Here is a 24,722-nt window from a genome sequence, read left to right as displayed (position 1 = left end):
TACATACATATACACACACAGTAATAAACTCTAGCAAACAAGCCAGCAGGTTCACCTTTTTTCACCAGATTTGATCTCCGTTTATACTAGCAACCTTCAGGTGTTTTTTAAAACTATCAACTCTTTTTTACAGTACTCAAGCAGGTTACCCACACACACACACGCACACACATACGCATTTGCTGGGAAAATGCGCAGAACCGCGGCAAACGTAACACGGCGCAGATTTTTTATACTCCTTTCTTAACCCCCGCTCCTCCTGAGGACTCATGTCTCCGAGACTTACACACACTATGTATACTGTACACACACACACACACACACACACACACACACACACACACACACACACACACACACACACATACTGCGTTTCTGCCGGCCTCATGTCTTCCCTCTTGCAGCGAGGCCGCCAGGTGTGACATCATCAGTCCTGCTCCAAAATCGGTGCTCCCTCCGGAACCATCATTTTTCTCATACACACTTCCCCCCCACCACCCCCAGGTGCTGCATGTCAGTCAGTCAGTGTAATCTCCGATTTCATGTTAGATTAGGGAGTAATGATAATAATAATAGTAATAATAATGGTAATAATAATTATTCCAATAATAATCTGTTATCGTGTGTGTGTACTGGTCCAGGTTGGTGCTCAGTTCAATTCAGTTCAGTCTCAGCCTAGAGAGTGTGGGGGAGGGGAGGGGAGGGGGGGTGGGTGGGGGGGACTGCAGAAAGCATATTGTACAGTTAGTATAGTGACTTGTTTGATCGCACCCAAGGATGCTAGATGGAGACTACGGGACAGATACGCCACCAGGTACACTCTTAAAAAGACATGAGCTGAAATAACGCTGGCGGTTTTGCTGCATTTAAGAAACGTACTTCGATTAGGAAGGAATTAGGATAAGAAAGCCTGACTGAGATGTGACGTGGCTCGCATTGGTTTGGCCGTTGATTCTTAACCAGGAGCACTTCCAAGCCATAGGGCAACTATAGAGAATAACGCCCTTTCACATACACTACATGGTCAAAAGTATGTGTAGAAAGCATTCATCGCTCCAGAGAACGCGTTGCTACTGCCCCAGGGTCCAATGGCGGTCTGATTTACACCACTCCAGCCGACGCTTGGCATTGCGCGTGGTGATCTTAGGCCTGTGTGCAGCTGCTCTACCGTAGAAGCTTCATGAAGCTTCCGACTAACAGCTCTTGTGCGGATGTTGTTTCCGGGGGCAGTTTTCGAGTCGGTAGCATTTGTTGTAGAGACCAGTTTTGAGGCGCGACACGTGTCAGCACTCGGTGGTCCAAGTTCTGTGAGCTTGTGTCGCGTACTGCTTCGCGGTTGGGCTGTTGCGTTTCCACATCACTATAACAGAGCCTACTGTAGGGCTGACAGCAGCTCTAGCGGGGCAGAAATTTGACGAAACTGATTTGTTGGAAAGATGGCATCCTATGACAGTGCCACTTTGAGCTCACTGAGCTCTTTAGTACGACCCATTCTATTGGGTGTGGCTGAAATAGCCAAACCCCTTAATAAGAAGCAGTGTCCACATACTTTTGGCAAAGTATTTAGGCCAAAAAGAGATAAGAAATTGAATCCAAAACATTGAAGCTTCACTAAACTCACCCGGGTTGTTTTTAACATACAGGCATGTGCTCAGTGACAACACGGGTGTTATTTCAGTGCGTCTTTTTTTAAGGGCAGGACAGGCGGAGGCGGGTAAGCGACGGCGTGGGAAATCTGTATCATTTTAGCTGACTACTGTCGACTGGGATCCACAGGTGAGGAGGTGACGGTGTTTCTGTTTGCCAACCGACAGCGTTTAGGCTGAGCGCCGCGCTTGGTTTATACACTCCCAAACGTACACGCACGACACACACGACACCGTTACGACCACATCCGAAAAACGATCCAATACATCGGTACATTGGCAGTTCTGCATAAAGTACACAAAGTGACTCACACTCAAACACACACACACACAGACACACACACACTCACACACAATGCTGTGGCGCATGCAGACACTCATCTCATGGACTAAAGTGAAAGATGAGCTTTCGGGAACGGAGGAGGTGGTGGCGTTTTTCAAAAAGGTGCTAAAAATTTTATCTGAAAAATGAGAAAAATATATTGTTAGGAGTATACAAACGAGTTTGTCTTTACAATGACTGTATTTAAGTTTGTCGTAGTAATGGAAAAAGGCACTATTATTATTTTACTCTTGTATGAATATGAACTAATTAAAAAAAGGCATTTTAACTTTGTACTTGAACCCATGTAAGAAATGAACCGTGAATAATTAAAAAAAAGACTGTTTCATGTGTTTAAGCCTGGAGGATCATTGTTTCTACGCACAATCGATCCCACCATGTCGAATAACTGCCTAAAGTGAGTAATACACACTAATTCTAGCATTAAGGGAGACACACCCCGCCTCTTTGAGGTCCTATTGCAGTCAAAGAAATGCAAAGGAGATGAATAGAGAAATGATGTGGAATGGTTTATAAGCTGGGCTCGACAACATACAGTACTGGAATATGGCCGAACAGAGTAATATATCTTGTATCTTTACATAAACAACACACACGTTTCTCTTTCTTCCCTGCATTTCCCCCGGGAGAATAGCTGTTGCGTCTGCCGGCCCACTAATTGAAGAATTATAAATCAATTGCGCGCGTCGGTGTCGGTCGTGTCATTGTTTTCAGATTCTTCACCGCCTCCCCGCGCTGAATCGAGGACAACAGACGTGATGACTTTGAACCGAAATTTGCCTTGACGCACGCCTCTCGGGATTATACTCACCTTCGGCCTCCGATAATATACGGTGTCATTTTTATTATTATTATTATTATTATTATTATTATTATTATTATTATTATTATCATTTTTTTTAACTCTTATTACACGCTATGGAGCAGCCGTTCACGCGTTCACGTGGAGCCGGCCCGGCGGAGGCAAGCCGCGGCCCCGTGTACCAAAAAGGAGGCCCCTGCGCCGGACCCCTCGTCCCCCATTGGACGACAACCCCCGTCACTCGTGCGGTCACCCCATCCGATTGGCTGACGCAAAGTCTCACGGCCGGCGGCACCAACGGCGAGGAAGGGGGGGGGGGGGGGGGGGGGGGGAGCATCTGTGGCTCTCGCTGCGCCAGCTGCCCTCGCTCAGTCGACTCGCTCGCTCGGAGGAGGGGACGGAGAGTGGATCTGTGGACGGGTGAGAGCGGAAACATTTCGAGCCGCGGTCGTTTTATGAAGCCGTCGTTATTCGGTCGTTTTTTTTTTTTTTTTGTTTTTTTTAATTTGTATATTCATGTGTTTATTTATGTGTTTATTGTGTTTTATCCCGCTGAATGGAGCCGCATTACGTATGATGGACGCGGAGGGATGATTTACACACTGCCATCTGATGTATGCGTCGCATAGGTGCGTGCGTGTGCGTGCGTGTGTGTGTGCGTGTGTGTGTGTGTGTGTGTGTGTGTCTGCGCGCGATATGGATTTTGTGCGTGTGTGTTGCCGGTTATGTAAGGCTCTCCGTTTCATGCGCGACTTCATTCCCCCGAATGTGACGTTTCCGGCCGGACAGGTGTGCCGGTGTTAGGCCGAAATCCATGACCCGTCAAAAAAAAAACAACCCTCAAAACGAATGGCATCTTGGCGCAGTGACACGTTTAGAAAGGCACAGCCATAGTGTCTAGATCAACCCATCTCATCATCGTGTGAGCAAGATCTTTATTTTTTGATTTTATTTATTTTTTACGTTGAAGATGTAGTAGGCCTGCAGTTTCTTTCCGTCGAAATTATTGTGGGGCTCCGACCCGCGTCACCTGTGCATTAAAAGCACTCAGGCGTGGGGATGCGCGTAGGTCTGCAGGAGGGTGGGACACCGCATCATTACATGCGACCATCATTATGTCACGAATTCACACATAATCACAAGTCTATTCTATTCCGACCGAGCATTGTCTTTTTATGGGTGGGTGGATGGGTGGGAAAGAATTGCACCCCTCTTTTCACGCATGTTTCATCCGCACAGAGGGGGAGGGAAAAAAAAAAGACAATAAGATGAAACTGGTCCTCCCTGTACTACTTCCCTTTCTATGCAGATTGTCGTGTGAGGTGTTGAGGTCCCTCTTTAAAGGAGAGAACAAAAGTCAATTGGTAGACAGAGAGAGAGGGCGAGAGAGAGAGAGCAATATGAAAGTGTAGGAGAAAGAGAAACACCCCCAAAGCCTTAATTTAAAGGGGGAAGTGTTGGAATGTGTGTGTGTGTGTGTGTGTGTGTGTGTGTGTGTGTGTGTGTGTGTGTGTGTGTGTGTGTGTGTGTGTGTGTGTGTGTGTGTGTGTGTGTGTGTGAAAGGGAAATGTGTCCCTAATCCTGAGAGTGATGGCCTAGTTAGTTGTGCGGCTCCTGTTGTTGTCGTCGTTGTCTCATCTAAGTCTGTTTCACTAATGGCTTATTCATCCATTAACCGCTAGTATAGCACAGGCGACCCTCCAAAGGCCAGTGTGTGTGTGTGTGTGTGTGTGTGTGTGTGTGTGTGTGTGAGAGGGTGTGAGGGTGTGTGTGCACGCGCATGCTCTATTCTTAAACAGTTAGTTGTAAATGTGGATGATTTATGGTTCATCTGGCAAGACAGTAGCTCTACTGTTTGCTCATACACTCCATACCATTCACACACTCACAGACTGTGTGTGTGTGTGTGTGTATATACACACACACACCTCTGATAGCACTATGGATCAGACAGGAGTCGGCAGCTGTCCATGTTTCTCTTCTGTGAGATCACACATTTGCACACGCACAACCAAATATGCATCCTACACAGACACACATGCATGCACACATGCACATGCACACACACACACACACACACCCACACACACACACACCTCGCGTGCAGCACACAGTTATTCCAAAATTAGGTTCTGTATTTGTGGCTGTCAACAACTATCTCCAACATGACCTGTTTCAAAACAACCCTCTTCATATGTTCACCAACAGTACACATGTGATACACATGTCGGTACCGTTGACATCACTAAAATTGTCCAGAAAATAGTGACGTTCATGCGGCACTGGGTGAAATGCTTTTGCTGTTTTTTTGGGCGTGGTAGACAGCCGGTAGACAAGTCTAAATCTTGAGCATTGCCTCTCATTCAATATTAATTTATGCCTGCATTTTAACAAAAAGCTTCTGTCGGCCTCTCCGCTCCACAGGGATCCAAATGACTCAGGGCAAATTCAGGGTGTGTCTGTGTGTGTCTGTATGTGTGTGTGTGTATTAGCTGGGCATAGCTGGGCACACAGAAAGTCAAATGTGTATGTGCATGGATGTGTGACTGTCTGTCAAGCCCACTATGACACAGCAGAACACTCACACACACAATGTCAGACTATCGCTCTCACGCACACACACAAATACACAGTGAAAACCTGCACCAAGGAACACTAAAATAGATCTGCGGTTCCCTCTCCCGGTGGTCTCGGGGGGGGGGGGGTTCATCACAAAATTTTGGGAGGGGTCATAAGATGGAATGTAAAAAAAATACACTACCCCAACCAACTAAAAATAGTCTTGTTCATTTTTAGAACCAAACGTATGGAGGCATGTGGTTTCTCCCAGAAAGCAGTATTCACAGTAGCTCAGGGAAGGAAACATAGCTGTTTTTTCCACGCCTTAGAGTGACTTCGCTCTTGTTTTATGCTCATTTTGTGTTTTGGTTCTGTAAATAGGCATCTTTTTTTTTGAGTTTGTGAACCAAAAGCACATAGTCCCCCACCCCCCACTCTGCCCCTCTGCCAACCTCAGGCCCTTCTGATTCATCTGTCCGACCCAAATAATGACACCATCATCATCCTATGTGCAGTATGCTTGTGTGTGTGTGTGCCCTTCAGCATGTGAGTGAGTGCGTGTCTGTGTGTGTGTGTTTATCTATTGTTGTCATTGTCTATAATATTGAGCCGCTGCTCTGTTTTATTTCCCTTGGCTCTATCTTGAGCTGGAAACTCTCTCTCTCTCTCTCTCGCTCTCTACAGATCCCTGTGCACCTAGTTATCTGTGAAGTGAGATGTCTATGCTCTGTACTGACCTGTGATTTTGCTGTGGTTTGTCTATATTTTTGTTGTTTTTTGGTTCCCTCGTAATCAAATTTCTGTGACATGACTTACTGACAATAAAGGAACCTTTAAAGTCAAAGTCTCTCTCTCTCTCTCTCTCTCTCTCTCTCTCTCTCTCTCTCTCTCTCTCTCTCTCTCTCTCATTCTCACTTTCCCTCTCTCTCCCTCTCTCTGGGTTTGGACTCTCTGGGTTTGATATTGGAAAGTAACTACAATGGGCGGTCCCTTAAATCCCTTAAACATCAGTTGCCGAGGTCCAGAATATCATTTTTGACGTCATTCTACCCTCTCTCAATCTCCCCCATCTCCCCCATCTGTCTCTCTCTCTCTCTCTCTCTCTCTCTCTCTCTCTCTCTCTCTCTCTCTCACTCTGTCTCTCTCTCCATCTCTCCCTATCTCCCATACTTTCTCTCTTCATCTCCCCACCTTCCTGTCTCTGTCTCTCTTGATCCTCTTTCCCTCTTTCCTGCTGTCAACTGTCTTCTTTTAGTCTTTTTTTAATCTCCATCTCTCCTTAAGGTTTTATAGATCTCTCTCTCATTTGAGCAATGCAGGAGACTACTTTCTATCCACAGTCAAATTAACAGTAAATCAAAAAGACTACTGTCTATAGATAGACAGACAGAGCGACAGAGAGACAGACATAGATACAGACCGATATATAGACACATAGATAGATAGATAGATAGATAGATAGATAGATAGATAGATAGATAGATAGATAGATAGATAGATAGATAGATCGATAGATCAATAGATAGATAGATAGATAGATAGATAGATAGATAGATAGATAGATGGATAGATAGATAGAAAGGTAAAAACCACTTGAGTCAAATTTAATTATTATTAATTATATCTCCCAGGCCTGTTATGAGAATAAACCACTACGTTTCAGATGTGGGGACACACGATCCCTTTTGGAGCCAGAATGGAGTCGTTTTATATTGAGTAAGACTCGCTGGTCCAGGCACAGTGTGAGCAGGCAACTAGACAGCAAAGCTGGCATTTTGGCTTTCACATTGGTGCAACTGCCAGTCAAGGCGAAACACTTTCCGTTGCTGTGAGCGTGGAAGGCTATGCAGATGTATGCAGAAGATTTGTGTTTAATGTTATTTGTAATTTGTGTTGTATTGATTGAAGACTAAACATGGCAAAAATCCATTGGAACAGAATTTGAATGTGTTTTGAGCTCAACGACCAAATAAATCATTTTACTGGTATTAAAATAGCCATCTCAGAATTTTGCGACCTAATTCCAGAGGCTTTGCTTTCTCACAATCACAGGGAGGGCAGTTTTCACTTGATCATGAAATTTGAATTTTCTTTATGCTTCTGGATCTTTCGTTGATTATGCACATTTTCAGCAAACCATCGATGTAGGTGGTTGTTCCTGTAACTGTTGGCGGTGCAGGAATCTGTTCTGTCAATATACTGTATGTGTCAGGTTGATTTGTCAAAAATACACATTTGCAATGGCAAAACGGACCCAGACAGTGCTTAGTATGCCTGGCCATACTCGTACCTAACAACAGGGTTGTGTGTGTGTGATTGTCTGTGATTGTGTGTATTCACTTTTTTTTGCTCTAAGGCCCCTCGCTCTCCAGTTCCGATCTCCTGGGAAACCAATCTTTTATCCCTGTTAGAAGGCCTTAGGACACAGCTTTCTATACTCGCTCTACACACACACACACACACACACAGTTTTTTTTAATATCCCTGTATTGCTCGCTCTCTCTCTCTCACTTCATCCCCCTTTTATCTAAATCTGTATCATCCCTTTTTCATCTCTGCTTCACCATCCTCCCCTTCTCTTTGATGTCATCTCTGCCATCTCCAGCCCCTCTTTTTATTTACCACCCTAACCTACCTCCATTTTCCAAGAGTTTGACGATAGGGTCAAAAGACCAACCTCTCATTCTCTAAATATAACTTGAATTCCCGCACCGCCATCATGGAATTTGTTCAGGCCCAAAACCAAGTATTTTATTACCAGTATTTGCTAATTGCCAATGGCTGTCTTTCCAGAAAGAGTGTCAGAAAATGAGCTTTTCCCAACTCTTTTGTGAATAAAGTGACAAGTGCTGTCAGATGTAACCTTGTCCCAGTGCGAACCCAAGGATTTTGGGGGGCCTCACGCAAGAATGTTTTTGGGGGCCCTCTGCGGAAACAAGCAGCAAAATAGAGGAGGTATTTTGATAGTTTGCTCTGCCCATTTAGGTTTAAAAGCGAGGGCAGGACAAACATCTCTAAGAGTTAGCAATGAAACTGATCACAATACCTTGTTTTTCAGCAGGCCTTTCAGCAGGATGTTACACAATGATGTAACACACTAGTGTTACAATTAGACAGATTCAAACATTTGTCTTGTTGTGAGGTCCCAAGGCTGCTCACGTCCCTTTATCGGTATTGAATGGCCTCTGATCGCCCAGTTCCCAACAGGATCTGGCGCAGATGCAAATATGACTTTTCATCCTCTCCACAACCCACCATCCTCTCTTTTTCTCCTCCTCTGCTCTCTTCCTCAGCCACTTGCAGTTGCTTTTTTTTTCCCTTTCCTGCTATTGTGTTGGATCATCAAACACATTGCATTCGATAGTCCATGCAGAATGCCCACACGCACATGCTTGCACAAAAGTACTCACACACACATACACACATGCACACAGAGGATATTCATTCAGAGCGTTAGATATTGGTTGAATACAATATGCTTGATCATAGTGGTGTAATATGACTGTGACTTACCACAGGAAATATCTCTTCCAGATGTATTTTAGACCATGGTATTCAATATTGCATATTAAAAAAACCCAATTCATTCGTTTGTTCCATTCTACCAAAAAACATTCAATAAACTATTGGTCATAATCAAAAGAGGGGAAGGAAGTTCCTAGTACTGGCTTGCATGCAAGCGCTGCACAATCTGCAAGGTTTGGAAAGCTACATTTCATTAGTAGATACAATTGTTGCTTAAATTACACTAACTAGTCAGCCTCTTAAGTACAGTATGTATATTAACTTATTTTTTATATCTTTGCGTATCGGCCCATGATTGACTCATCTATTTGTTGCGTTGCAAATTGTGCTCCTACAAGCACATCCGAACGCAGCTCACCGACAAACTGTATAGTACCTGCAATTCTGAGTATTCTGTAAATAATAAAAGAGGTCTTCAAATGTTTTACACCAACGCAATCCTCCCAGTTCCAGTGCAGATCCACAGGGCCCTCGTGAGTTAGGCATGGAGGCCAGTTTGTTTTTATTAAGCTCAGTAATAGCGGTGCAACGATGGGGATGCAGTCCCTGCTGCTCATTGGTGAAATTCCATGTTGTTTATGTTTGTAATTTTCTTACATTATGCTCATCTCCAATGGTTGAGGCCTCTTAAATCCCTGTCTCCGAGATATAACTATATGAGTGTTCCACACTCATAGCTGTGGATAGTAGAGACAGTGTTATATGGTTCTGGGTTTCCAAAGTGTAAACCCCACGCATTTTCCCCATGGACAGTCTTATGTGAAGGGTAGTTTCTAACCTTGGATTGATGGACCAATCCCAGTGGAATAGTATGTGCAAAAAAAAGGTGAGAAAGTAAAAGAGAGAAATAGCTTAAGAAAATTAAGGTACATTGCAAAAAAAAATCAAGGGTAAAAGACTGTATAAATTAAATAGATACTGTATTCAGATAAGTTGACTACAGCTCCAACAGTAGAGATTTGATAGTAGAGAGTTGATAGAGAGAACAACAGAGAGAGAGAGAGAGAGCGAGAGAGAGAACTATAGTTTTGTTTATAATTGCAATTTTGGGGTGCATGGACGCACTGCATTCTTCCTGTTCTACCTTTCTAATATATTTGGAATCTGAAATCATCAAAACCGGAGCAGCAGCTGAGGCTCATGGGTAATGTAAGGAACTTCACGTTCAGGCTACGATGTACAACCTTTTTTATTTTACCCTCGACCCTTTCTGCCACCAAGAAGCTGTCATCTCCACAGTTTGGTGAATTATAGATCTGTTGTCACAAATCGAATAATTTATTGAGTAGGCTGACAAGCTAAAAGTTCAGAGAAAGGTATTTTTTTGCCTCCAGAGAGCAAGAGACAAAATCAAGAAAGCCAGAAGACAGCACTTTGTGAATCAGCTGATAACCTGACTTCTGATAACCTGCAGTCTCCTCTATTAAGTCATATTTTTAACATTTCTGCTTTATTACACTGTATACAAAATAGAAGCGACAGATGGGTGTAATTGGCAGAATGTAGAAGGATCAAACACAGCTTGGCGATACTGTGCTATGTCCTTATTCTTATGGAAAAACACAAAGTATTAATGCTCGGATAATTTGCATCGCTGTAAATGACACTTTTATAATTCACTTCATCATGGGAGAATCCCAGTGCCAGAGGGTCTGGGTGAAATAAAGTTTCTTCCTGCGTGCTCATGAAAGCTGTCTTATCTTAGCACGTGAGATGTGATATCATAGCCTGCCATTCATTCAACTAAAAACAAGCATGCATATTTTCAGCTCTCCATTGCTTATATCTCGTTTCCCCCCCTCTAGGACTATGGCGGCCAACGCGGGGTCCATGCGCATCCTGATCAAGGGAGGGAAGGTTGTAAATGACGACTTCACCCAAGAAGCCGACGTCTACATTGAGAATGGCATCATTCAGCAGGTGGGCTCTTAACACACGCTCAGCACTGTGTATTCCCAAATGGCTCGATCCCACACCGTCGCTTGGTTATATGATTTCCAATGACGTACTGATTTCACAGACAGGTGTAGAAGGAGAATTACAGTTTCATTTCCCATTCTTCCTCTCCACGTCTACATGCAGAACACAAAATTCAGCTTGTTCGCCTTGGAGGTGGCTGCCACATCGTCTCGATCATATCAAGGAAGTTATTATTGTTCCGTATGAAGAAAACCCTCTCGTGAGACTCCAAAAGCTGGAAAAGTTGGAATCCCAATAATGCATTTGCCATGGCAACAGACAAGCCGTGCCATCCACTCTTCTATGCTCCGTGTCAACGCTTATATTCATGACGGAACTATCGGATGGCCTGCATTTCAACTATAACAGCCATTCATAAATGTGGGATCAAATGAAGCGAGTCGAATTAGGATCTTGGGTCAACTGACATCCAATTCAGAGAAGTGTCTTATGACATCGTTCCACTGCAGCGTCGTGCCATACGGCGCTGGGAAAATCACGGTTCTGTATTCATTTCTTTCATGTTTGCCTGCTTGGTTCCAGCAATCAAGCATGAAAGATTCTGGCCGCGTTTGATACCTGGTCCCCCTTATAAGTTGGCCATGGTGGCTTTAATATTTGTTATTGGTCCCTTAACTGTCACTCGACGTTGCTGCGAACACAACCGAAACTATTCACTTTGCTTTCGGTTTGTTCAGCCCTATTAGCATTAGCTTACTAGCTAGCCTAAATGGCAAAGAGCTGATTGTAATATCTTGTTACTACAGCGACGCCATAGCAATGAACACAGTCCTGCTGACTCTGTATGCAATGGAAACACACCAGGAACCAACAGGGCTTTATTGGACTCAGCCCTGCACGGTGCATTGACTAGACAGTCAAAGAATTCAAGACGTTCAAGAGTTCAAATCCTGCTCACCCAAACAACCAAACATATCTGTTGTGCCATGTTTAAAGTTCTTTGTCTCAACCCTTCCCCGGTCTGGCAGGTGGGAAAAGAGTTAATGATTCCCGGAGGGGCTAAGGTGATTGACGCGTCGGGAAAACTGGTGTTGCCGGGCGGAATAGACACCAGCGTGCATCTGCAGCAGACCTTTATGAATGCCGCCATCCAGGATGACTTCTACAGTGGGACCAAGGTAAAAGCGCGCACACACGTGCACGCGCGCGCACACACACACGCACACACACACACACACACACACACACACACACACACACACACACACACACACACACACACACACACACACACACACACACACACTCTCTCTCCCTCTCTCTCTCTGCCCATTGATGTCCACCGCTTATACTGTTGTGCATTGTGTTGTGACTGGGCCAGTCAGAACTCCTGTGTTAATGCTGAGGTATATTTGGAATTCAGCAGTTGTCATACACAGAAATACAATCTCCCCACCCTCTCTCTCCCCCTCTCTCCCCCTCTCTCCCGCTCGCTCCCTGTCGCCTCCTTGTGCAGTATCCTCCCCTGCTCCCATCCATGTGTTTTCACACTAACTAATAACCAGCCACATGTAGTCTCGTGTCCAACAGCTGTCACTGGGTACTGACTGAGAGAAGAGGACTTTTTTATCTACGTTCACACTGCAAGTCTTCGTGCTCAATTCGCATTTATCGCAAAGATCCGATTTTTGTTTGGCTGTTCACATTGTTTTTTAAATGTGGTCAATATCAGATTCCAGTGTGAAGGGTCACGGCCCTGAATTGACCTGCACAGAAGTAACAAAGACGTCGGAATTCTGAGTTTATCCTCGAACCACAGGGATACTATTTTTGTGTGACCCTAGTACTCTTTATTGCAGATGTATTTTATGTATTTTTTTTCCTCCATGCGTAGTGGGGACACACTCAGTCACCCCCCCCCCCCATCCACCTTCCTAGAAAATGTTGTGCTCTGCAGTCCTGTCCGTGACAATAAAAATGATTGGTAACCCCTGCTCTAGAGTGACGTAAAAGTCGCATGAATTCCAGTTTGACAGTTCAGACTCAGGTCGCATCACAAAAAATCAGACCAGTATCTGATTGAGGACCACATTATGAAAGTGGCTTAATTCCAAATTGAAAAGATCAGACCCATGTGATTTGTGCTGTTCACACTTGTCTTGAAAAAATAGACCAGAGTCACATCTGAGCAAAAAAATCATATTTGGGCCACTTTGATCTGCTGTGTGAACGTAGCCAGACAGGTTTGGTTGTAGGTTTGTCCTGGGCTTCTGAGAAAGATTGAGCATGACGACAGAATGGTGAAGTTAATTAGGAGAGCTTAAAGCTTGTGCTTAGTGTGAGGATGTCTGGATGTTTAGGAAGTAGCTGTCGTCCGTGTGGTGGGGATTTAGTGTAATGGAATGCCAACTGAAGTGGGTCTGAGAAGAGATCTGGGGGGTGCTGGGGTGGGGTATTGGGGCTTAGAATATTCCATATGCCACTCTGCCAAGTGCCAGCCCCCCAAACACACACACACACACACACACACACACACACACACACACACACACACACACACACACACACACACACACAAACAACCCCCACACACTGACCCTGCTACCATGGCAACAACCCCCCTAGCTTGCAGCCCATCGCTCTCAGTGGGGAAATCAGGAAGCATTATGGGTGCCTTCTGTGTGTGTGTGAGTGTGTGTGTGTGTGTGTGTGTGTGTGTGTGTGTGTGTGTGTGTGTGTGTGTGTGTCTGTGTGTTTGTCTGCGTGTCCATATAGGCGCAGTCGCACGTACATGATGCACTGTAGCGCCATTGTGCAGATCTCTATGGCGACTCTGTTGCCATGGAGATGGCTCCTGTGCAATTGTGGCCAACCCTAAACTATTTCCCTCCGCATCATGCTCTCCTCCTCCTTCTCCTCCTCCCCTCGGTCTGTACACTCTGATCCCCTTCCCAGCGCTCTCACTGCCTCCGTACCCTCACATTACCCAGTGCTGACAAACTTATCTCTGAGGGCAATTTACTCTGAATATAATAAACGATTCAGAGTCCTGTATAATCTTTAAGGTAGGGGAGCGGGGGAGAGGAGAGGGCTAAAGGAAAGGAGAGGAGATAGATGAGGAACAGGACAGGCAAACGCAACGGAGACGGAACAACAGAACATGAGAGCTCAGCTGTGACACGACCAGGGCAGGCGCCGAGCCTCCTCATCAGGGTAGCAGACAGGTGGGAGGGGGGGGGTTGGGATGGGTGGAGGCGATGGCGAGCGTGACGGTGTCTACGTTGTGATGTAACGGCAGGCGGCTGATAGCGCCGGATCAGAGACAGCGGACGCTCTAAGCTGCCTGAACACCGATACCCCCACCTCACGGCGTCTGCGTTTACAGGACTACACCCTTTCGTCCTCACAGATCGTGTCACCCGAGCTTAAGTGTGATAAGCCCCTCGACCGGCCGCTCTCCCTCGACCACCCGTTCTCTCTCTCCCTCTTTCCCCTTCATGCGGGCAAAAAACAAGTGCTCGCCTGCTTTCTCTGCAACCCCATTCTCCCTCTCTCTTCTTGCTCTTTCTCTCCCAGAGGATTATTCTCTCACACTGGGCGGTTCGGGGATGTCTTTAATGGAGTGTGGGGGCTTCATTTCAAAACATACCCTGTTTGGTCTCGGGGAAGAGGGAAATTTTATCAGAGTGATTACAGTCCAGGCTGTTGTCATTGGTTGTCATCCCCTTTTCCGTCAACAAAACCTAATTGTGTTTAGTTGTCTTGCACCAATGCAATACTTAGCTGCCTCTATTGTGCGCAAAGAACTGTGAGAACATTTTCCAGCCTCAGACAGATTTAATAGTTGCTCTGAACACAAATTGTTTGTTGCCTATTACGTCTTACGTTGCAGTTGGGATTCACAGTGCACACGTGTCGCCGCTGTGCTGTGATATGGACCAGGGCCGGCGACAACGCAGCATTATTTCAAGTGTCAAGGGTCGATAAACTGCCAACATGTTGTCCGGCTCGCGCTTCCTCAGACTGGCTGCCAGACTGTTATTCCCGGGCTCCAGAAGTAGCATCGGAGTGATCCGTTGCCATGGTTACGGCCTCGCTCAGCACCAGTATGGACAGGGAGCACATTACGTAACCGAATGCAGCCGCAGTGTGGAGCGCTCTTCACGTCTACTGCGCCGCTTGCATCTTAAATGAGTCGTTTTTTGTCTTTTCTGTGAGCTGTTAGATAGAGAGAGGGAGGGAGTGAATGAGAGAGAGAGAGAGAGAGAGAGATGCAGATACAGGCTAAGGATAGTGTCCAGCTGATGCTGCTTTCATTTCCCTGGCAGAAGAAACAGAGGTCGCATGCACGCACACACGCACACATGCACGCACGCATGCACACACACACATACACACACACAGACACACCAACAATATGACATACGTCCACATCAGACGCTCACACACACACACGCTACAACAGCATGGCAGTGTCAGAGGAATAGCCATCTCTCTCTCTGTCTCTCCCTCTCTCTCTCTCTGCCTTTTGTCTACATTTTTGGGGTGCTCCAGCAGTTCAATTTTTAATGAATTTAATTACAGCTCCTCAGAGCAACGGCCAAATCCCCAACAGAAGAAGTAATTGCGAAGCGTCCTCTGATCTACAACGCTATACACACACATAGACACGTAAACACACACAAAGACATCGCCACTCACTACACATTCAAGCGTACAACTGAACACATGCGACAGTGCTCGTGTAACCCAGACGCTGGCGTTTTGCCGACGATTCAGTCTAGTTTCCATGGTAATACGACTCCCGTGTGCACTGGTCGACAGAGCTGTCAGTCAAGAAAAAGACAAAAAAAAAAGGCACCGCCCCAGTCTGAGCCATGTCTGTAGGAATGGCCAGAGAGAGAGAGAGAGAGAGAGAGAGAGAGAGAGAGAGAGAGAGAGAGAGAGAGAGAGAGAGAGAGAGAGGGAGAGAAGAGAGAGAATGAAAGCTAGGACAGAGACTTAAATCAAGAGTTTCAACTTGCCTCCTCAATCCAGTTCTCTTTCTCTTGTGTCTCAAAATCAATGCTCTATCATTAGCAATCAAACGGCATTTTCTAAGCTCATTTTTTACTGGACAGAATTTAAAACGGGCCACGAACCCACCCCCAAACGATGGAGCACACACACACACACATACATACATACACACACACACACACACAAATAAAGACACAAGGACATGTGTGCGTTAATCATTGTATATAAGATGAAAACAGGGACCAAGAAAATGTTTTTTATATTTATGGATTTTTTTTTTTTTACTCGCAGGTACAATTTCCTGTGTCAGTGTGAGGGATGGGAAAGATTCACACACACGCACACACACACACAAACGCGCGCACACCGATACACACACACACAGACACACACACACACACAAACACGTCAGTTTGACGCTGTCCCACACCTCATTCATCTTCCTGCCTCCTCCTCCTCTTTGCTTATCTTCCTCCCTATCTTCTCTCTCCTCCTTTTCCATCCCTTTGCTCCCCCACCCTATGATTCAACACTGGGGTTGTATGTATTCATCTCTATGTACTGTGAAGCTAAACTGTCATAGGCCTAAACTTTAATTACACTTGGTGTCTCATGCACTGATCCCTACATTAGATTTCCTTCCCTTGCTAAAGACACACACACACACACACACACACACACACACACACACACACACACACACACACACACACACACACACACACACACTCACTAGCCTTAATTGGAGCATTAAACATGTGGTACTGGTGACCATACTTGTTAATGTATAATGTAAAAATATAGAAAAAGCTGAAAGTGTAGAAAGAGGTATACATATGCTGAGTGAGTATTGAGTGCATTGATTGCCCTCTAACCAGTCTCTCTTTCTTTCCTTCCCTCTTCATCTTCTCTCTCTATCCCCTCTGTCCTCTCTCTTCCCCTCCAGGCTGCGCTGATGGGGGGCACCACCATGGTGGTGTCCATGGCACTGCCGGAGCAACACTGCTCCCTGGTGGAGGCCTACGAGAACTGTCGCGTTCTGGCCGACGCCAAGACCTGCTGCGACTACGCCCTGCACGTCGGGGTGACATGGTGGGGGCCCAAGGTGAGGCTGGAGCATTAAAGGTGGGGGGGGGGGGTAAAAGGGGGGAGGAGAAAGACACAAATAAATATAATGATGTGAGAAGCAAGGCAGAGGAGAAGCAAGGCAAAGGGGCTTCCTTCTCCACAAGACTTCAAAGGGGCGTTCCTTCTAAATTTTCTCTCAATTCAGTCAGAAAAATCTATAACAAAAAATATATATAATATATATATTATATAAACTGTCTATATACTGTTTATATATTTTTTTTTTACACACACACAATGCATCCTCCCCCAACACACACACACATTGGCTACGCTCTGCTACAGTACCACTGCGGTTTTCCATTCCAGAACCCGCTGTCCTCACAGAATGGAGAAATATTTTTTTTTATTACGGGTAAAATGTGTATTGACCTAGATTAAACACTGTGAGGGAAGTGGGTGAACACACATAACGCACATTAAACACGTCGGGCAGATTCAGTGAGTCACTGTGCCGCATGCAACCTGCAGGCTTCTTCGGGGGCATCGCAGACACGCGGCGTTTCCTCAGCATTGGTTGTGTGTTTCATTTCCACTAAAGACATTACTTTATATCCTCATTGTGAGTCACGGTCACCATAAGAACACAAACGTATCTTATAGGGGTGCAACAATACAGTACTGAACCGTTCGTTACGCAGCTCATGTTTTGGTACGATTGTATCCTGAAGATTCACTCTATAAAGTGGGCAAAATAAAGTGGTTTTGTTATAAATATGTTAGATCTCGTCACAGTAAGATGAGACACAGCAGGTAACACATACAGCCACACCCCTTTCAATGGAAAATAGGCACGTCATCATGTTAACATACTAGCAAGTAGCTGGTTGGATACAGCAGTGTGACAAAGTAGTGATAAAGTAGTGATAGTAGTGATAAAACCGGAACTAGAAGATCCTTCAACAACCCTAACCCTGTAGGATTGGGACGCCTGCATTTGCCAAAAAAAAAAAAAAAAAAAAAAGGGCAAATTATTTTATTGTTTTACGGTCTTGGCGTCGCTGAGCATAAGATCATACTTTTATGATATTAGATGTCGTAATGAAAACAAAAAATGAGGCACACTCTCTGGCATTATTTTTCATTTATTTATTTTCCTTCATCGCTCTATGCTGAAATTTTTGTGAACCATCTCAGCTCTCGTATCATTGTGCTTCTTCCACTTGAACGGGCACAGATCAGTATTCCAACAAACCATTGTTTCTCACAGTAGCTCACAGCTTCAAGGCTCGTTGACTGCCAGGGAGAGGATCGTTTCCTGACTGTCTCTGAGGGTTTGCAGTGTGTATGGAACGTGATCCCCAGCTGGCTCCTCTCCAAGCCCATTTCACGCCCCATATACCATACGCATGCACAAACACATGTGCACACACACACACACACACACACACACACACACACACACAAACAGAATACAAATGCCAACGCACACACATACAACAGACAGACATCCATGGCCCTGTACATCTAGTCTTTCTTCTCCTCCCTCTCTGTTTCTCATGTTGAACTTGAATGAGTAAGTCAGCTGAGACACAGACAGCAGCGTGAAATCTGACCTTTCAACCCCACGCCACCCTCCTTCCTCCACCCTATCCTCTCCGATCCCCATCAGGTGCGTAATGAGATGGAGACCCTGGTCAGGGAGCACGGGGTCAACTCCTTCCAGATGTACATGGCCTACAAGGACAGCATGATGCTGAAGGACTCTGAGCTTTACCAGACCTTGCAGACCTGCAAGGACATCGGGGCTGTTGCGCGTGTCCACGCCGAGAACGGCGAGCTGGTGGCGGAGGTGCGCGCACGCAAACATATGTGCACACGTAAACACACACACACATCCGTGAGAGCTCTTCAAAAGACCTTGAAAAGAGGATATACCACCCACCCACCTATTGTAGAATCTACTCATTGCTATGTGTTAGCCATCTGAAGCATGTGACTGACAGTAACGCCAATGTGTGTGTGTGTGTGTGTGTGTGTGTGTGTGCGTGCGTCCGTGCGTGCGCATGTGTGTGTGTGTGTGTGTGTGTGTGTGTGTGTGTGTTCAAGGGGGCAAAAGAGGCATTGGAATTGGGCATCAGTGGACCGGAGGGTATTGAGATCAGTCGACCAGAAGAGGTGACAGTCCTTTTTTGACTTTGTTTTTTATCCAATTAGGCCATTTTTGCTACTGATAATCACTGGGTGTGTTCATTCTAATACACTTCTTACGCTGTGCTAATTTTTTTTGCTTTCCACAGTTGGAGTCAGAAGCCACTCACAGAGCTGTGACAATTGCCAACAGGGTGAGTGGACCCCTGCTTGATTTCATCACCAGTCCATAGAGCGGTGACAGTGTGGGCTTGATGAATCATGGGAAAGGTCCTTCACAATGCAGAGTCACGTCCACGAGCCCTTGATACTTTGCCTTTATGAGAAAACCTAGATAGATAGATAGATGGAGGAGAGGCGGAGCACTCAGCACAGCTCCTTGTCCAGGCACTTGTCCTCTCACGACTAGACACTAGACTAATGCAACGCTCGACTGGCTGCTCTACCAGATTCAGATTCGGAATGCAACAGCACGCCTGGTTTTCAACCAGCCAAAGCGTGCACATGTCACGCCTCTCTTCATCTCTCTCTACTGGCTCCCTGTAGCTGCCCGCATCAAGTTCAAATCGTTGATGCTGGCCTACAGGGCAGTCACTGGATCTGCACCCACACACATTGCATAACGTATCAGGCCATGCGCCCAGTCCGCTCTCTGACGTCTGCAAATGAGCTGCGGCTGGTGGTGCCTCCACTGCGTGGAATGAGTTCTCAATCCAGACTCTTCTGATGCCATGGTGCAGAGACAACCATCAAGAAACTCCTGAAGACCCTGCTCTTTCAGGAACACCCGCATACCTGATCCTTTCTTAGCTATGACTAACTATTCTTGTTTCTGTTGAGGCTGACTAGCTTTAAGTTGTTGTATACACTAACACATGAGTTGTTGGTGTTGACTAGCTGTTAAGCTGTTATTAGACGTAATGCACCATTATGCAGAGAAAAAAAATTCCCTACAATAGAAAACTAAATTACTTTTTATTCTGATTACTATAACTCATCTTTCACTTGTATCTGGTTGAATTTAGAAACAGGAGATCGTGCGCTTAAGTTCGATGTTGCACTTAAGTTCGATGTTGCTCCAATGTTTGATGCATGCTTTGATTGCTTCTAGCCTCTCATGTAAGTTGCTTTGGACAAAAGCGTCTGCTAAATGGATACATATAAATGTTAATTTACCATATAATATTCTTTGTGACTGCAGGCTCACTGCCCCATCTACTTGGTCAATGTATCCAGCATGTCCGCCGGCGACATGATTGCTACCGCCAAGATGCAGGGTGAGTAGCCAAACACCCACCAGCAATGATCAAATAGAAGAACAGTAATGTTACAGTACCCTCTCCCTCCAGGTAAGGTGGTCCACGCAGAGACCACGGTGGCCCATGCAGTGCTGAATGGGATGCAGTACTACCACCAGGACTGGGCTCACGCCGCTGCCCACGTGGTGGCCCCACCTCTCCGCCTGGACCCCAGCACCCCCAACTACCTAATGGGGCTGCTTGGCAAGTACGTGAAGGCGTTTTTCATTGACATGAGCCTCTGTTGTAAACAGTTTTGGATATGAAAATGCTCACACATGCATGTCCCCTCTCTAGTGACACCCTGAGCGTGATGGCATCAGAGCACCGTCCCTTTTGCACCAAGCAGAGAGCCCTGGGCAAGGAGGACTTCACCAAGATCCCCCACGGGGTGGCCGGAGTGCAGGACAGGATGAGTGTCATCTGGGAGAGGGGAGTGGTGGGTATAACCAACAGACCCCATGTTTACATCATCAAGCTCAAACGGTCCATTAAACAGAAGTACTAGTAATTATTTATTTGGACACTTGTGATTTTCTTGGCCTACCACCCTCCAGGTTGCAGGGAAGATGGATGAGAACCGCTTTGTGGCCGTGACAAGCTCCAACGCCGCCAAGATCTACAACCTGTACCCTCGTAAGGGCCGCATCATCGCCGGGGCCGACGCCGATGTGGTGGTGTGGGACCCAGACGCAACGAGGTACGCGGACGCTCGTTAAAACGGCCCTACCAAAGGACCTTACCAGTCAGCACACACATTTTACCGTTTTCCTGAAGACCGTTTTCCTGAAGATGGCTCACATAATTGGACTTTAATATTAATATTGTCGGGGTTTTCACAAATTTTAACGATATGGTGAGAAACCATATTTGACCTCATGCCTCTGTCCTCTCCGTAGGACCATCTCCGTGAGCACTCAGGCGCAGGGCGGCGACTTCAACCTGTATGAAGGCATGCGCTGCCACGGCGTTCCCCTGGTGACCATCAGCCGCGGGCGCCTGGTTTGCGAGAACGGCGTGTTCATGTGCGCCGAGGGCTCCGGAAAGTTCTACCCACTGCGCACCTTCCCCGACTACCTCTACAAGAAGATGGTGCAGAGGGAAAAGGTGCATTCAGACTGTATTGACTGACAATTAACCTAAACATATATTGTAAAGTATATTGTATGGTATACACACATATATATGTACACACTGTGGTGGCAGGTGGTGATATTGGATGGTAGGGCTAAATATAAGTTATATCTGACAATAACTCAAACTGCAGAATTACATTTCAGAGCCTCTACATTTGACAGCAGTGACCCTATAAAACCCACTTTCCCAGGATTCCATCTCCAAGTACACATAAGTACAGCTCAAAATGCTCCTTGGTTTTAGTACAAAATGGTATTTGATGTGTACTGAGCCACCAGCTATCTGAAAAAGAGAACTGCTCAACTAAGTGATGAAATATACCTCCATGTAATGATCATGTGTCCACAACATTTAGTACAATCCACATCCTTTACCCCTGTTTCCTACCAGTTTGTTGTGTCCCCGTAGAGCTGGAACTTTCCTCAAGCTGACACCTCCCAATGTGAATAATATGTGGCTAAAATGTTACAGCCCAAATGCAGTTACAGATCGGGCTGGAGGACTTGCCGCTGTGTAATTTATGTGATTTATGCAAAACGCAGCGCTGTAATAGGCTGACCCTGCGTTGTTTTTTTGGGTTGTTTTTTTTTCACTTTTTTACTACAATAATCTGTTTCAAGGTAATTATTGACATGGAATATGAGTATGTGCTCTCCAAAGGTATTTTAGTTAAAACTTATTTTCTCATCTTTTTCTCTAAAACATGGAGAGGGTTTTAGCCCTGTTAGCCCATTTATACCAGCTGTGTATACCTGTCTCACTCCTTCATCTCTCTTTTTTCTTCCATTCAGAGTCAGGCACTGAAAGGGGTCGACAGGGACCCCTACTCGGGCGATGTGGCCAAGGTGGCAAACTCTATAAAGAAGGAGCTCGGACTGGGCCCGATGGATGGAGAGACGCCTTCCAAGTCCTGCCCCCGCATCCACCAGGGGGTCCGCGACCTCCACGAGTCCTCCTTCAGCCTCTCCGGTGGGTTTTCACTCTATCATATCTGTTACAGAAGTTACAAAATTAGGTCTGCTGCATTAATAACAAGGTATGACAAGGTTATAAAAAGAAAGAGGGTAAAACATAAAAGAAGGATGTCAAATTAGTACTGAATTCAGTTTTTGTGAAAAGGAAAATTAAGCATAAGTGATTACATATAGTACTTGTGTGGTTGACAAAAGGAGGTGAAATTTCCAAATGTGTTGATTTCACCAAGAAATGTATATATTAGTATTTAATCTATTATTTATTTTCAGGAAGGAAGGAAGTGGTCACCAGAATTCCACCATTTTTTGCATATCATTCTGTCAGCTCATCAAATAAATTGCCCTGCATGTGTCATCACATTTTATTGAGAAATATAAAACATGATAGTTACCTTTCATCTCTAGTTAGCTAAATATATACCTGTTTTCTATATGATTAAATAATTGTTTTGTCACCTTCCTCTCAAATGTCTGACATAATTCCTGGTGGTGGTCTCGGGACTCGATTTTTATTTGGAGATCAATTTATTAAAACTTGAGTGATATTAAAGAACATGATTCAGGAAAATAGACTCCTGTGACTTAATGACAAAGGCATTTTAATCAATTTTCAGGAATATTTTTTTATTTTACTGATATTTACATTTCCTACATCATGCCTCTTACAGTCACATAACAGGACATTTTGATGTTTAAGTTACGTCTTGAAGGTTAAATAACCATGAAAACACACTATCCATCACAATGAATTGAACATTGGTGGGGCTGAAGATAGATTTGAGTATGTGTTTTCATTTGATTACGATAAAATGAAGTGTCAACTACCCAACGACTACTCTACATTCGATTTGAGGGTCTTTTTAAACCTTCTCGTGTTCTGCGCCTCTCAGGCTCCCAGGTGGACGACCATATTCCCAAGAGGTCCTCAGCCCGCATCCTGGCTCCCCCCGGTGGTCGCTCCAGCGGCATCTGGTAACCCTGTGGATGGCGGAGCACCGGCAGTCCGAGCCTCTGTGTTTTGTACATTTCTCAGAAACCAGGAAAAACTGCACTGATTTTTCAATCACAGGTTTTAGTGTAAGAGAGAAAAACAACGACGAATAAATTCAAATTGGTGTCCGATTGGAGCGACGTGATTAGTCACACGAGGGTGAAGGGCTACTATCAGTGAATCAAAATGCTGCTTTCTAAATTCAAAAGGGTCCATTTTCCGTCACCTCGCTTGTGTCCCGCCATTGAAAAAACCCAAATTAAACTTACGACCGTGAAAGATCAAATCCAGTACAGTTTTTGATGGTTTGAAATCGACTTTGTGTTTGAATTATTTAAACAATAGTAGGAGCTTGAAATCTGTGAAAAATCTATAACCACACCCCCCCCCCCCCCACCCCACCCCCCCGACACACAAACACACTCACGGTACGGTTTAGACACCATAGCTATAGAGTTGTATGAAAAACGTGTGCTTCTTCTTCTCGTTCACCCAACCCTCCACCGTGTTTCTCATGGCGTACGAACAAACCGCGCCGCGTGGTGATGAAATCCGACTGCCTCTCGTGCTGCTCCCGCCACCGCACTCTGCCCGGCCGCTGCCTCCTCCACTGCCACCGCCTGAGGAAGGAAAGACATTCTCAAATAAACTCACGTTGTTATAGCCTCACCTTGGTGAGAGCCTTTAGAGTTACCTTTTTGTACTAAAGTTCACTCTGGGAATTGATGGTGGAGGGGGGTGGGGGTCAAGAATAGCTTTCAAATAGTATGTGATTTATTTGACATGAATCCACTCCTGAGTGCAGACAGAAGATGTGTGGATTGCTGAAAGAAAAGTTATTTGGTCGTATTATTACCAAACACTTTATTTCTACTTTATTTCCTGAATTGGTTAAAAAGTGTTATCATCTCTTGTCTTATCTCACCTGTAAGTGTTATCATCTCTTGTCTTATCTCACCTGTTGTATTATGCGAGATGGCACGATTATAGACCCTGACAACGTCTTAAGCTTGCTTCACACTGAATGTGTAACACCCGCCCCCCCAGTGGCCATCAGATATGTCAGGGGAAACGGGAGAACCGCAGCGCGTCGCAGCTTTTCACTTGCAAAATACGACACTACATTGGGATAAAAGGACTTACGTTTTGTACTGAAGTTTGTCATTTTGGGTGTGAATTAAGCTTCACTGTCTTGGAACAACGTTTGTGGTTAAATAACACAGTTAAAAATGAAATAGAAAAATGGATGTTGGCATTCTACCTATTTGGGTTCCAACTAAAATCTGATC

At 45.3% G+C, this 24,722-nt stretch overlaps 2 protein-coding genes across 10 annotated transcripts in view; both read left to right on the top strand.

Annotated features, from left to right (window-relative positions):
- Positions 1-42, top strand: part of dnmt3aa (DNA (cytosine-5-)-methyltransferase 3 alpha a) — a 37,805-nt gene extending 37,763 nt beyond the window's left edge. For all 9 annotated transcript variants that reach the window (XM_079996794.1, XM_079996790.1, XM_079996788.1 and 6 more), the window contains one exon: positions 1-42. This exon is cut by the window's left edge and continues 2,594 nt beyond it. The gene's annotated coding sequence lies outside the window, so the exon portion shown is untranslated.
- Positions 43-3,191: 3,149 nt separating this feature from the next.
- On the top strand, positions 3,192-23,564 carry LOC307227464 (dihydropyrimidinase-related protein 5-like). The gene is made up of 14 exons (XM_079996797.1): positions 3,192-3,211; positions 10,681-10,795; positions 11,824-11,973; positions 16,761-16,919; positions 18,555-18,734; positions 18,992-19,060; positions 19,183-19,227; positions 20,235-20,310; positions 20,383-20,539; positions 20,629-20,770; positions 20,889-21,031; positions 21,231-21,438; positions 22,260-22,437; positions 23,333-23,564. Exons 2-14 carry the CDS (start codon positions 10,685-10,687, stop codon positions 23,416-23,418), a joined length of 1,704 nt encoding a protein of 567 aa, XP_079852923.1. The 5' UTR covers positions 3,192-3,211; positions 10,681-10,684; the 3' UTR covers positions 23,419-23,564.
- The last annotated feature ends 1,158 nt before the right edge of the window (positions 23,565-24,722 follow it).

Source organism: Zeus faber, assembly GCF_960531495.2.
Source record: "Zeus faber genome assembly, chromosome: 2".
NCBI lineage: Eukaryota > Metazoa > Chordata > Actinopteri > Zeiformes > Zeidae > Zeus > Zeus faber.
Note: the sequence above shows the minus strand (reverse complement) of the source record. Positions and strands in the feature narration are given on the sequence as shown.